The sequence below is a fragment of the Eucalyptus grandis genome, chromosome 7 (assembly GCF_016545825.1).
Source record: "Eucalyptus grandis isolate ANBG69807.140 chromosome 7, ASM1654582v1, whole genome shotgun sequence".
In the NCBI taxonomy this organism is placed as follows: Eukaryota; Viridiplantae; Streptophyta; class Magnoliopsida; order Myrtales; family Myrtaceae; genus Eucalyptus; species Eucalyptus grandis.
In genome coordinates, this window is record NC_052618.1 from 44366031 (window position 1) to 44379968 (window position 13938).

A 13938-nucleotide genomic window follows, 5' to 3' on the forward strand; every position below is an offset into this window, starting at 1 on the left:
AGCCGAACTCAACTCAGCCCACACTAGTCAACTCCATATTAGACTAATTAAAAAACATTATATCTCATCTTAGACCAATTCCGTAAAATGGTAAATGGCAATATCAATTAATATAACTCACATAAGAAAAACTCTTATAGTATTAGGAAATATTGGAGGCTTAAGCAACCGTCATTGTCACACTCCGACGGTCACATTGATTAGAGAGACTCTCTATCTTTGGTAGCTCGCTATGATAAATGGATCTTGGTATGTAGTTTCTAAATCGACACAATAAATCGTATGGAAAAGAACGAAGTCATGAAGTGTATTACGTCTTTAAAACCCCCAATTTCTAACACTATATAATGAAAACCGCATTTCAGCAGCAAACTGAATTCCCCTTGCAATTACTTCAATAAAAAGGATTGTGGCTTCCTGGGTTGTTGTGTATCTGCAATTGCCACTCCTTCTCTTTCCCACTTTGATCCTCTCTTGCTTCTTCAAAGGTCTGCTGCTGATTCATTGGAGATAGATTGATGGAGGCCTCCAGAAGGGCCTCCCAATCCCAGCCGATGGCCTTCTCACCATCTTCAAGCTTGATCAATGGCTCTCTTTCATCTTCCTTGGATCTCACCACCAAGGCATTGTCCTCGAATTTCTCCCACTGCATGCTGACGAGGTTGACGTCCCCCCTCGGCATGAACTCGCCATCGTCTTCGGTCAATGACGACCTCGACCGTGCTATGGATGAAGAGGGTGATGCGGTCGATGAGGACGACGAGGGCGACTGATCCGTCAATTGCCACATCCCGTCGAGGAAACTTTCGAGCGCTTGGATCTGAATATGCGGGATTCGGTCGATGAACGGATTTTCGTACGGTCCGCACAGGTCCCGCGCCTTGCACCAATCGTAGAATTCGCTAAGCTGTTGGGCTTGGAGAGCCGCTTTCTTGTAGATGCCAAAAGCGGAGATGCAGTTCCTGTGTGGCATGTGAAAGAGGTTCTCCAGCAGCACCACAATGTCTCTCCTAAACGTGGTGTAGCAGATGAAGCTGTCGCGAATTATGTGTTTCATTGCCGATTTGATGATGAAGCTCCTCGCTGCGGATCCAATCGGCCTGCAGTCCATGACACGGTCGATGAGGCTCTGTAGCTGCGGCAGAATCTCGAGCAACTTCCCCACTTCCCTCATCCTATCGGACAGATTTTCGGGAAATTCGCCGTCTTCACTGAGTATAGTTTCAATGGAGAAGATATTGAGAGCTTCGTCAAGAAGCCCGGCGTAGGCCCTGATGAAGCTGGTGTAGTCCTCGGAGGCCGAGGAGGAGGCGTCCCGAAAGTGGCACGGGTTCAGCGAGAGCAATCGGGCTGAGCGGGTCCACAGCAGTTCGGACCGTAAGGGGCTATCTTCGGGGAGTGACCGGAGGAGACGGTGGACGAGGAGCAAGCACTTGAGGGCGACGCGCCAGCAGTGCGTGCTGCGGAACCGGCGGGTGAAGCTGAGGGAGAACGAGCGGAACGAGCAAGGGGAGATGGAGAAGATCTTGAGGAGCTCGTGCACGTATCGTTCGGGGAGCGGGAGGTCGTCGGGGGCGGTCGCCTTGATGAGCAGGAGGTCGACATCGCAGAACCCGCTGGCCGTGGCGATCTTGGCGTAGCTGACGCAGCCATGCTCCTTTAGGGATGTGAAGAAACGTTGGAATCGCCTGTGCATTTTGTGCCAGTCGTGTGTGCTTACTAGAGAGGGAGAGATTGTTAACTTAGGTGGATGAAATAAGGCTTAGGGGAGACCTAAGAAACAACGAAATGAGTTGGCGATGGACAATAACCTTGGTGGATTACGACGGATGATTGTTTGTTTGCAAGATTCTAATTTCTTTGTTCGGATCAATGAAAAGCAAGGACAAAACGGAAAGGGCCAAGACCTTAGATGCCATGTAAGAGGAGAGTTTCACATCATTTTAGCACGATATTCCGGCCCAATTCACTCAATATGTTGTCCGTTTTAACCCATCTTATAAGAGCCTCGAGGTGTTTGTCCTTCAGAGTATCGGTTCTCAGGAATTCACACATTCTGACTGTGATCTAGCCCAAAGAAGTCTCATTGCTAAAGCGCAACATCATGCTGAGCATCTAATTTGGGTTTCACATGGTTAACTTGGCAATACTCTCTCTTTGTTCAGTGTGTGATTTTGTTTGTCTCTACATTATCATTCTAGAAGTCTTCATCAGCAGTCGCACTTTCTCGTTCAAGAACCCTCTCGCTCTGTACTTTTATTCTTAGGGCGTGTTTAGTAACGTTTCTATTCAAAAATTGTTCTAGACTATTTCTGTTCCGGAGAATAATTTTTGACCAGAAAGACGTGTTTGATAAACTTGTTCGGAAATAAAAAATGAATAGAAATACGTTTGGTAAGTTTATATTCTTTTTTTGTTTCTTTTAATTTTTTAATATTTTTTTTATTTTTCCTTTTTTTTTTTTTTTTTTCTTCTTTTGGCCGGTCGCCCGGCCTCCAGGCGACCGGCCGAACCGGGGCCAAGCCTCACCGTGGTTGGGCGAAGCTCGGCCTCACCTTGGCCGGGTGAGGCTTGGGCTCGCCTTGGCCGGGTGAGCTCGGGCTCGCCCACCATGGCGAGGTGAGGCCGAGCCTCGCCGACGCGAGCGAGCTTAGCCTCGCCCGGATCCGGCGAGGTCGAGCTTTGCTAGCCCCCCGGGTGAGGCTCGACCTCGCCTTGGTGGCGAGCTTGGCCTCGCCCAAATCCGACGAGGCCGAGCGTCGCCGGCCCCGGCGAGGCTTGGCCTTGCCTAGATTTGGGCGAGCTCAAGCTCGCCGGGGGTCGGCGACGCTCCGGCGAGGTTGCCGACCCTCGACGGCGTCGCCGGCCCTCGACGGCCGATCCACCGGCCATGGCCGAGGCCGGCGACCAGCCAAAGAAAAAGAAGAAGAAGAGAAAGAAGTGTTTCTTCGAAAGTGTTTTTTTTTTTCTCATTTCCGTTCTTTTTTTGTTTCAAGAACAAAAATACAGATTTTGAACAAAAACGCAAACAAACGCGTTTCTGTTTTTTTTGTTCCCGGAACAAAAAAACAAAAATCTATTCTTAAACAGAAAAAAGAAGTGAAAACATGCATGCCCTTAGACTTCCTATTGCGTATGGAAAAAATAAGGCTTTTACACAATTTTTAGAGGGAGATGAAGAATTCTCACTTCATTTGGCAATTTAAGCTTGAATTCATTTCGCACAAGGTTTCAAAGTATGACCAACCAGGGCCAAAACCTGTTGATTAGTAAGAAAAACGGATACGACCGTCACTCGTTCGATTTTATTGGTTGAAGACGAAGAGTCAACATGGGCTACACGCCTAATAAGGAGCTCCTTTTCAAGGATAAACACCGTAAAAGTAACAACACAATGACATTGCTTGATATACACGGTGAAAGTCTTGCACGAATTTGACACGTTTTAAACAAAAGTCGGAACAAAACAGGTACATTTTAACCACTTCTAGTGAAGTCCTTGTTAAACAACCACTAGTTTCATTTGGTGTACCAATGCAATCCTGCTAGAGTGGATCGTGCTCTAACATCACAATGTGACATATGAGCCGAACTTGCTTGGTTTAACTTGTTTCATATAAAGCCTTATAGTTTTGTACGATAATATATTGCTGAACATTTTTTTAGGAAATCACCTATCATAATACTTACTCGAGAAAGCTTAATATTGGAATTTCAATACTAAACCCATTCATTATACTAAAAGGTTCCCATTATGAATTAGTTTCAATTATAACAAATAAACACTTTTCCTGATTCAATGTATAGTGACTCGTTTCCCCTTCTTCATCATTCTAGAAATTTTCCAGTGATTGCTCTCTATCCTCATCGGGCAAATATTCGCCCTCTGCTCTTTTAAGGAGTCACAAGCAATAATTTTTTTTTAAAAAAAAGGCTGATTGGACGCCTAAGTACACATGTGTGAAGGTATTGGGTTATAAGCAAAACCAAAGAATTGCAGCCTTAAGGTCTCGTTATGTGTGAAGAGAGGTTAATATCTCCACAACGCTCGTTTGGTAACACCTAACGAGAACAATTTTTTTTAAAGATAGTCAAGTTTACGATTCAACAAATTATAGAGCAAAGTACTTTAAAAAATCAAACAAATGAAAAGGAGAAGGAGCCTCCGGTAAAATGCTTTAAACATTTGGATGAAGGTATTAGAGATGCATTATCCAAGACTGATAGCATAAGATTATAACATGGCAAGTTAATAGAAGAAGTACATGAAAAAAAAAAATGAAAATCAGTAAGAAAAAGTGTGTTTTACCTTTTAAAAGAGAACAAATGTTGTATGACAAGTCATTTTATTTTACACTAGTGGGCATGCATGGAGTATTGAGAGAAATTTTCTGCATTTCCCACGGTCCCTTCAGTTCCCTTCAAGTTTGAAGCGACTTGAGAAGATTAGGGAAGGTTAGGAAATTTGGGACTTTAATGCCTCCAGATCCCTTGATCTCAACGCCTAATAATTTCTTTTAAAAGCTTTTCTTATCCTCTCTTATCTCTCCTAATAACTCCTTCTGAATTTAGTGCATTAAATAGTTTTTTATCGATGATTAATACAATGGGGTAAAGAATGCGGTGTCGGGAATATAGTGATAAACGGAATATCATGTGAATAATGTCCAAATGCGTGCACAAACTAGTTAGAAGTTGATGTCATTTTTCGAAGATAACCATGGTAGGGTGATACCAAGTATGATATTAAATCTAGACACATGCCCACTAAGGAGAGTGAGATGCCACGGTTATCTTTCAATAGGATGAAGTCTGAATGGGGTGAGATTATAGCACCACATGTTAGGCAATTTCTATAGACTCTTCGCCCCTTTGAATGGGTCCTTATGAATCACATAAGGACCCAAACATGACGTTGATGTCCGATTGGTTATCCATCGTATCTTCGTGGACCATAAATCCATCGAGTGGTGTGATCAATAATTACAAAAGATGGGATAAATCCACTCTAATTTGTATATATTTAAAGAACTCTCCATTATAATCTTTTTGCAACAAAGTCCCTAAATTTTCTATTTATTTTCTTGTGGGCCACGAGACCATGAACTTGACAGGTCGCATTTTTTGTGGCCTTGTTTTCCAACCTCTTTCATACGTCGGAAGGAATTCCACACCCTCGTGCACGTTTTGGTCCCATGCCTAAAAAGTCCCTTTTGTGCCGTGAACAGGACAAATCCACTTAACTAGTCGTATATGTTTAATAGCGAGAAAAATATCTAAAAGTCTTCCATTTATTGTAAGGGGACTAATTCAATCTTTTTTCTTTCATTGTCGTAAATATATTTTTTAATTTTTTTCTTTTATTTGTTTCAACTATGGGCCAACGAGAGCATACAAGGTCCCACTTGTGGCCAGCAAGGTGGCCGGCCATTGTTCACACCCCAATGACCCCCCTGTGGACATTCAATGAAAAAAAGAAAAAGAAAATATAAGAATGAAAAATTTATTAAAAAATGTCAAAAAATTTAATATTGAGGTTGACTATACCATATAGGATGAGAGATGTCCACATCAACGATTTTAAGTCATAGTTGATTGCAATGACTTAATTAAAAAATCATCAAAAGTTTTAAAACTGAATTGGCCAAACTGAAAAGTTAATAATTAAGTTAGCCTATGGTTTATGAATTTTTGGACAACTGTCATGTTTAATAGAGAAAGGGATTTTATCAAATTAAATAGTTTCGCTACGATGTCATTCTCCCACATATCATACGCTTTGCCACTTTAATATGAAGGAACGAAAGTGGCTCTCTCCCTTTGTAGGGCCAACCATTCATGTTCGTTCACTTTGTTTTTTATAACAATATTATTCCGAGTGAGTCCAAATATAATAGTCTTAATCTAGAGCAAGTCTTGTTATTGCGCTGGTCAGAGTCGAATTCGTTAATGATAAGTTCCTTATTTATGAATTGTGTCCTCGCATCTTGTCGAGAATCTATAAATTTTTAAACTTCTTTTATTCCCTTCGTTCGTCTCTCTCTCTCTCTCTCTCAAAAAAAAAGAAGAAGAAAACTTTAATCCCAATTCGAGGGCATCAAATTAACAGCAATGCATTCCCAAAAAAAAAAAAAAAACTCATTGAACTACACCAAGTTATGGAATCTCATTTTGTCGATCCTACAAAATTGCTGGATATTACAGGACACTTTGCAATAATAAACATTCGTGATGCTCCATCAAATGATATCTGCATATGGCTTGATGCAACTAGCACAAATCACCTTGAGGGGATGAATAGATGATTCTATAGAATCTTGACAAGATAATACGGAATATAATCAGTCAAGAATAAAGTCTGAATAAATATCAGATTTTGGAAGAGGGTTCAAAATTTGTTATGCAATAAAACAGACTTTCGAGACACTAGCAAGTGTGCAATGGACTATAACAAATGACAATAAGAAATTCGGGTATAAAGAAAATTGTACACATAATTTGTAGTGGTTTGGTTTAGGTCAAATATACGTCCATCCTCTCATACTGACAGCATACTGACCATATTCCACTACATGATCAATAAGATATTATAATTTTAAGTATAAACACCTAGTAATAGATTACACTGTTTTAGTAAGTTACTCTTTCCGTATTTCTCTTACTATCACAAAAGTTCTACCCCTTGTCTCTTGCTTGCTTGTCGACATCTTGGTCTCTTTATATACGCTTCCCCTTCCAAACTAGCTGTTGAACAGAATTTAGAGGATCATCTTCCATTTTGATTGATGGATAGAATTGTATAAAGATGATTTTGTTGTCGTTGAGTGACAGACAATGCATCCCCATTTGATTTTTTGGTCACTCAAACAACCAGAGTCTTGATTTCCATAAGAAGAGTTCCTTTGTTTAGAATAAGCTTATTTTCAAGATTGATTTGTCAATCAATTTGATTGAATCAATATTCCATATTAGCGTGAGATCTAAACCAGATTACTAGCCATATTATAGAATTCATAATGATCTCGTTTTGGACCTATTTCCTTCTGGATGAGCATTAGGTTTAGTACTTGTTTCGTTCACATGTTGAGCTGGTTACATCCTGAGCATGTCAAGATGAGAATAAAAAACTTTTTCCCCTTCATTTAAGATTAGATTAACAACTTGAGAATAAGTTTGAGTGGGTTTGACTTCGATCTGTCTAAATACTGTATGCGGCATTTCTAATTCTTGAACGTATACTTAAATCAACATTCTTCAAGACAATTAACATTCTCAATATAATTTACCGAACAGTTTTGTCAAATTCAAAATCTAAGAGTTTTCTCCAATACGACCGAATGATATTGCTCGACTAAATCCTATTTGGGGCTTCGGCAACCATGAATTGAGTCCCCATTCTTGGTCAAGCACCTTAGTGGCCTCGAATCTAGGTTGCGGAGGCAGTGCAGGATTGAACCTAGGGAGATGGAGATGAGCTCTGATCCAACCTTAAGTGCAGGGGAAGAGGGAGGCGACGGTCGAGGTCGAGGCGGGCGACCGCAACATTATGATGACTATTGCAATTGCGCGCGAGGGCCGAGCTCCACGAGGGCGTGGTTCGGTTCATGCATAGAAAAGTCGTGTGACCGACCCAAGCCTATTCAACTTGATTATTCACACGGGCCAAAAATGGGTTTTGTAATTGACCCAGTTCAATGAGGACAAAGATTGATCGCCGGAGTCAAAGAAGGCCTAGACAAAGAGCAGCTCTCAACATGTTTCTAGGATGCCGGATGGAGCAAGAATGATCTGAATTGTGCGTAAGAGCGATTCTAGAATATATATGTGACAATTGGAATTAACTCACTAATGTAGCTTTTGACGGTAAGCTTTTCTTTGGAATTACAAAGTTAAATAAACCCAAATTAGAGCACTATCAGAATGGGGACCTCTGGAGAATATAAAATCGTGAGGCTTGGTATGAGACGGACCAAAGTGGACAACACCTCAAGTGAATTAATTTAAAGATGTCAATGGTTCCATGGAAATCCATTAAGACCCGATACAATAGAACTCTGATTTTTCAAATCCACATTTACCCCGCCTCTAATGATTCAACAATCCACGTGCAACCCCAATCCAAATGACACGGTATCCAAAAAAATGGGTTTCATGGTCTACTTTAATTCCTCTATTACATCATTAGCATACTTTTGCAATAGTTTCGTCATTTGTTAGCGGGCAATCGTTGGACAAAATGAACTTATTCGACAAGTTGCGACAAATGACCTTTTTCTATCTGACCTCTTTCCCACGCGCGAAGACATTCGACGCCCTCGAGGACGTTTCGGCCCGATGCCCTCGCACTAGGGGTGAGCAGTGGTCTAGGGTTGACCCGGACCGACCTCCCGAACCGCCCAACCCCGCCTTGGTCCCGGTTCGGTTCCCAAGGGATTGGTCTGGTCCCTGGTCCTGAATTCCGGACCAACACCGTGCGGGTTGGTCCCTGGTCCTAAGAGTTTTGGGTCGGTCCAACCCCTGACCAACCCCGTATATTATATTATATTATATTATTTATAATTCTTTTATATATTCAAACCTAAGTAAAATGTCTGTTATATTATATTATATTGAGATGTTCTATCAATAGCACTAATAGTAGTTTCAATTTAAAACTTTTGTTGAGTATTAATTATGTGTTGTTTGTTTTGTTTTCAGGTGTTTAGAAGTTCAAGTGAATTAACAAGATGTAAAGTTATATATTCATGGTTTATATTAAGTATTTTGAACTTTTTATGGTTTAATTGTATTTTACTAATGAATTTCAACTGCACTTTGCTTTTCAATTTGTGTCAAATGGTAGAAGTTTTTGAAGAGTAAAGTAGTACTAGCTTCTACATGGATTTGCTAGTCAAGTGGTATGAAGCTCATTTTTTTGTTGAGTGGACTCTACATGATCAAATGCAGGAAAACACTTTTGCATATGTTGTTATGAATATTAAAGATAGATGATTACAAGAACTTTCCATCTTGTTCCATATCTTGATAAGCGGTTAGCAGGTACGAAATTTTTATTATTGTGTCATCTTAAATTTGCTAAATATGTATTAGTATTTATATTTTAGTTGCACAATGCCGCATTGTCAATAGATGTGTAATTTGAATTTGTAGGTTTGATTTTTAGGGAATATAAAAATAAGACGAAAAAAATTATCGGTCGGTCCCCAGGTTGATGCCAACCGACCGAACCCATGTGGGTCGGTCCTGGTCCTTGGTCCTGCGCTCATAGGGTCGGTCCGGTCACCCTAAAATTGAGGGCCAACACCGTACGGGTTGGTCACAGGGTTAGGGGTGGCGGACCAACCACTCACCCCTACCTCGCACGGTCCCCTTTTCGCATCACGTGCAGGACGAAACCCACTTCCCGTTTTATCAAAAATCGTGTCTTGTTAATAGATAGAGATGTATTCCTACGTTATTTTATGTCTTTGTCAGGATATTTTAATGCGACGGCATCGTTCGAAGCCGGTCAAAAAGGTGTTGCCTTATTTAGATGAATGGAAAATACTGACATAATATTTTTTTTTTTCCAACTCCCTACATGGCTATGATGGATAAAATTCTAATTTATTTAACCCAAACATTAATTAAGAAAAAGTATTGATAATACACAAAAACAGGGAAGAAAAAGAAGAAGCCAAAGGCAAGGGGGCAGGATCTTATCGCTGCCGTTCCCATCGCGGGAAAGGGTCAACGAAGGTTGCTTGATCCTTGACTAAAGTCGGTGACTCTCACAGTCCGCAAGTGAGGGTCACGGCCCTCCACCCAAATCTAAATGAGGGTAGCCAACCCTCACCCAATTGTGGCGACCCTTGGCAAGGGCGCAAGATTTAGGCAAGTGTCGGCGGGCTCTTGCCTATGCTTTGTGAGAGTCACTTGCCTTGGCTGATGCCATAGCAACCCCCCTCGGCCCTTTCTAGCAATGGGGGCAAAAGTGATGAGAGCGACATGCCGTTGCCATTGTCCTTGCCCTTTTGTTTATTCTTTTAATAACACTTTTATTTTATTTAATTAAGATTTTGATTAAGAAATTCGAATTTAATTTAAAACGATGCTGTCTTAGTTGTGCTCCATATTTTAACTACATCATCAATCATGTAGGAGGAGGAAAATATTAAAAGGAAAAGTCACGTCGCTATTTTCTATTAGTCTAAATAGCTAGAATTAATGAAAGAATTTGATTATATTAGTTTGACAAATTTTCAAAATTAATTACACTATTTATGACTCTTAAAATTCAATTTTACTTTGGCCGTAAGTTTTACGAGTTTCAATTCACGTCTCTCGTCGTTTCCTAATCCCCGTTCGACTTCGAAGTGGGCTGTCGGGAGATATTTTTCCAACGCTGACTTTGTCAAACCCCGGCGCGGTAACGAACGAACCCCCAGTCCCCACGAGAGGATCCAATCCACAGTCAAAGAAATCGACTGAGACTCTCTGAAGTCTGCTATCCGTCCGCACAGTCGCCGCTGAAAAGTCGTCCCCCTTATCTCTCCCTCTCTCTCTCTCTCTCTCCCCCATGAAAGCCGCCATTGTTATACCTTCGCCTCCCTCTCCCTCCTCGCATTCCACGCCCGCCGTGTCTCTCTCTCTCTCTCTCTCAACCATGTCTCTCTCTCTTCTCCTCCTCCCTCTCCTCCTCGCCATCCCTCCGCCGCAGTCGGCCCTTGCTCAGGCCGCCAACATCTCCTCCTTCTCGTCCTCCGACCCCCCGTGGCTGCCCGGCCAGGGCCAGATCCTCCTCTCGCCCAACGCCACCTTCGCCGCCGGCTTCCAGCCCCTCCACCCCAACGCCTCGTCGGCCCAGTACACCTTCTCCGTCTGGTACTACGGGATCTCCCCCGTGACCGTCGTCTGGTCAGCCAACCCGAACTCCACCGTCGACGCCTCCGCCTCCCTCGTCGTCACCCCCGGCGGGCAGCTCTTCCTCAACTCCTCCGGCGCCGTCCGCTGGGCGAGGAACGCGACGGCCGCCGCGGCGCTCTCGCTGGGCGACAACGGCAACCTGATGTTCGGCGCCTGGGAGAGCTTCAGCTCCCCCGGAATCTCCCCCGGGGACACTTTCCTGCCGAGTCAGAACATGAACGAAACCACGCTGGTCTCCAAGAACGGTCGATTCTCGTTCGATTCGGAGACTTTGACGTTCAACGGCACCGAGATTTACTGGACGTCTCCGGATAAGAATAAATTCCTGAATCTGGATGATTCGGGGAAGATCAGCCAAGAGAACGGCCAGTCCATCCTCTCCGCCGACTTCGGCGACCACTCCGTCCTGCGACGGCTCACGCTCGGCGACGACGGCAATCTGCGGCTGTTGAGCTACTCCCAGGGCGAGTGGACGATGGTGTGGCAGGCGATGCCGGAGCTCTGCAAGATCCATGGCCTCTGTGGCCGCAACTCGATCTGCATGGGCGACGGCGCCGAGGGCACCTACTGCGTTTGCCCGCCGGGGTTCCGCTCGTCCGCCGACGGGAACTACAAGTGCGAGCGGAAGGTCCCGGTGGCGAGCCGGCAGAAAGCCAAGTTCCTCCGCCTCGATTTCGTCAACTTCACCGGCGGGCTGAACCAGACGAACCTGCAGGTGGCGAACTTCTCCGATTGCCGGGCCAAGTGCCTGGCGGACCAGACTTGCGAGGGCTTCATGTTCAATTACGACGGGACTGGCTTCTGCGTCCTGCAGCTGGAACGGCTCCTGTACGGTTACTGGTCGCCGGGGGCGACGGCGAACGCGATGTTCCTGATGGTGGACCAGTCGGAGACCGACACGACCAACTTCACGGGGCTTACCTCGGTGCTCGAGACGACGTGCCCGGTCAACGTGACGCTCCCGTTCCCGCCGGACGAGTCGAGCACGACGACGAGGAACATCGCGATCATCTGCACGCTGTTCGCGGCGGAGCTGATCTCCGGGATGGCCTTCTTCTGGGCCTTCCTGAAGAAGTACATAAAGTATAGGAACATGGCGCAGACCCTGGGGCTCGAGCTGCTCCCCGCCGGCGGGCCGAAGAGATTCACGCTGGCCGAGATCAAGGCGGCGACCAAAGGGTTCTTGGATCCGATAGGGCGGGGCGGGTTCGGCGATGTGTACAAGGGCGAGCTGAGCGACAAGAGGGTCGTCGCCGTCAAGTGCCTCAAGAACGTGGCCGGCGGCGACGCCGAGTTCTGGGCGGAGGTCACCATCATCGCCCGGATGCACCACCTCAACCTGGTGAGGCTGTGGGGGTTCTGCGCCGAGAAGGGGCAGAGGATCCTGGTGTACGAGTACGTCCCGAACGGATCGCTCGACAAGTTCCTGTTCCGGTCGAGCCGCGCCACGGACCAAAGTGAGACGGGCGAGGCCGCCGCCGCGACCGATCAGAAGCCGATGCTCGACTGGGGCGTGCGGTACCGGATTGCCCTCGGGGTGGCCCGGGCCATCGCGTACCTGCACGAGGAGTGCCTCGAATGGGTGCTCCACTGCGACATCAAGCCGGAGAACATCCTCCTAGGGGACGACTTCTGTCCCAAGATATCGGACTTCGGCCTGGCCAAGCTCCGGAAGAAGGAGGACATGGTAAGCATGTCCCGGATCCGCGGGACCCGGGGATACATGGCCCCCGAGTGGGTCAAGACGGACCAGATCACCCCGAAGGCCGACGTGTACAGCTTCGGGATGGTGCTGCTCGAGATCGTGAGCGGGGTCCGCAACTTCGAGATGCAAGGGTCGCGGATTGAGAGCGAGGACTGGTACTTCCCCGGGTGGGCGTTCGACAAGGCGTTCAAGGAGATGAAGGTGGAGGACATACTGGACCGCCAGATCAAGCACGCCTACGACGACAAGATCCACTTCAAGCTCGTGGACCGGATGGTGAAGACGGCGATGTGGTGCCTCCAGGACCGGCCGGAGCTGAGGCCGTCGATGGGGAAGGTGGCCAAGATGTTGGAAGGGACGGTGGAGATCATGGAGCCCCGGAAGCCCACCATTTTCTACTTAGGAGATGAGTAGGGTTTGGTGGAAAACAAGCGTATACAGTGAATCAGTAGATGGCCTAGTCGGTTCGTGTTGAGGTGCTCTAGAGCCTATAGTGTCATTTGCATCCATATAAAAGTAAATAAAATTTTGAAATAAATGTATTTGATTCTAAAATTTGTTATGAAAGTGTAATTGCGTTATAAAACTTTTAAAATATATAATCAAGTTCTATAACTTGTTATAATTGTGTGATTGAATTCCAAAATGTGGAATCGAATTTTAAAACTTATGAAACTAGTGTAATTAAGGCCCTTTTTTTTTTATCGAGTTGGATGGAGTTAGTGTTAGTGAAAATATTTGATTATACTTTTATGATAAGTTTTAGAAATTGGTTGCATTTTCGTAATTACTTTTATAAGTTAATAAAAAGGAAATATTTTTCCATGACAACTCATCGTCACAAAATTAAATGAACGAGTCACAAAATTTCGTAAAGGAAACTGTTTCGTACCAAACGCATTTCTTTTTTTTTTTTAATTATAGAGTATAAATTTTATATAATTATCAAACACCTTATTTTACTCAAGAATTGTTCCCTGAAATAAAAATAGAAAATAACTATTTCTGAAAAAAAAAAATGTGCAGCCTTAGAATCGGAGACGTATGAGGCTATAGTTATACAATTATAAAAAAAATGTGTATTTTCATTATTATTTTAACTTGGATTTAATAAATACGATTTTGTCCGTATGCATCTAATAATGGAGATGACAAAGGATGCTGCGTGCCACGTGCCACGTGCCCATCCCCTCCCCCACCCGGCGCCAAAAAAAAAAAAAAAAACCTTCGGAGATGTGAAGGACTCAAGAAGGATAACAACTGAAGTAGCATAGAGAAGATTCGACCTAAAAAAAAAAAACCAGTAGCATGGAAGATACAAAGAAATT

At 44.3% G+C, this 13938-nt stretch overlaps 2 protein-coding genes across 2 annotated transcripts; one reads left to right on the plus strand and one right to left on the minus strand.

Annotated features, from left to right (window-relative positions):
• Positions 1 to 388: 388 nt before the first annotated feature.
• Positions 389 to 1696, minus strand: LOC104455621 (putative clathrin assembly protein At2g25430). Its single transcript, XM_010070384.3, has one exon. The coding sequence runs from the start codon at positions 1694 to 1696 to the stop codon at positions 395 to 397; it is 1302 nt and encodes a 433-aa protein (XP_010068686.2). The 3' UTR covers positions 389 to 394.
• Positions 1697 to 10579: 8883 nt separating this feature from the next.
• LOC104453638 (G-type lectin S-receptor-like serine/threonine-protein kinase At1g34300) lies at positions 10580 to 13235 on the plus strand. The gene has a single exon (XM_010068250.3). The coding sequence runs from the start codon at positions 10646 to 10648 to the stop codon at positions 13022 to 13024; it is 2379 nt and encodes a 792-aa protein (XP_010066552.2). The 5' UTR covers positions 10580 to 10645; the 3' UTR covers positions 13025 to 13235.
• The last annotated feature ends 703 nt before the right edge of the window (positions 13236 to 13938 follow it).

What these genes read in the sequence shown, in the direction of transcription:
- LOC104455621 (XM_010070384.3), bottom strand. Translation starts at nt 1,696, where the DNA reads ATGCACAGGCGATTCCAACGTTTCTTCACATCCCTAAAGGAGCATGGC.
- LOC104453638 (XM_010068250.3), top strand. Translation starts at nt 10,646, where the DNA reads ATGTCTCTCTCTCTTCTCCTCCTCCCTCTCCTCCTCGCCATCCCTCCG.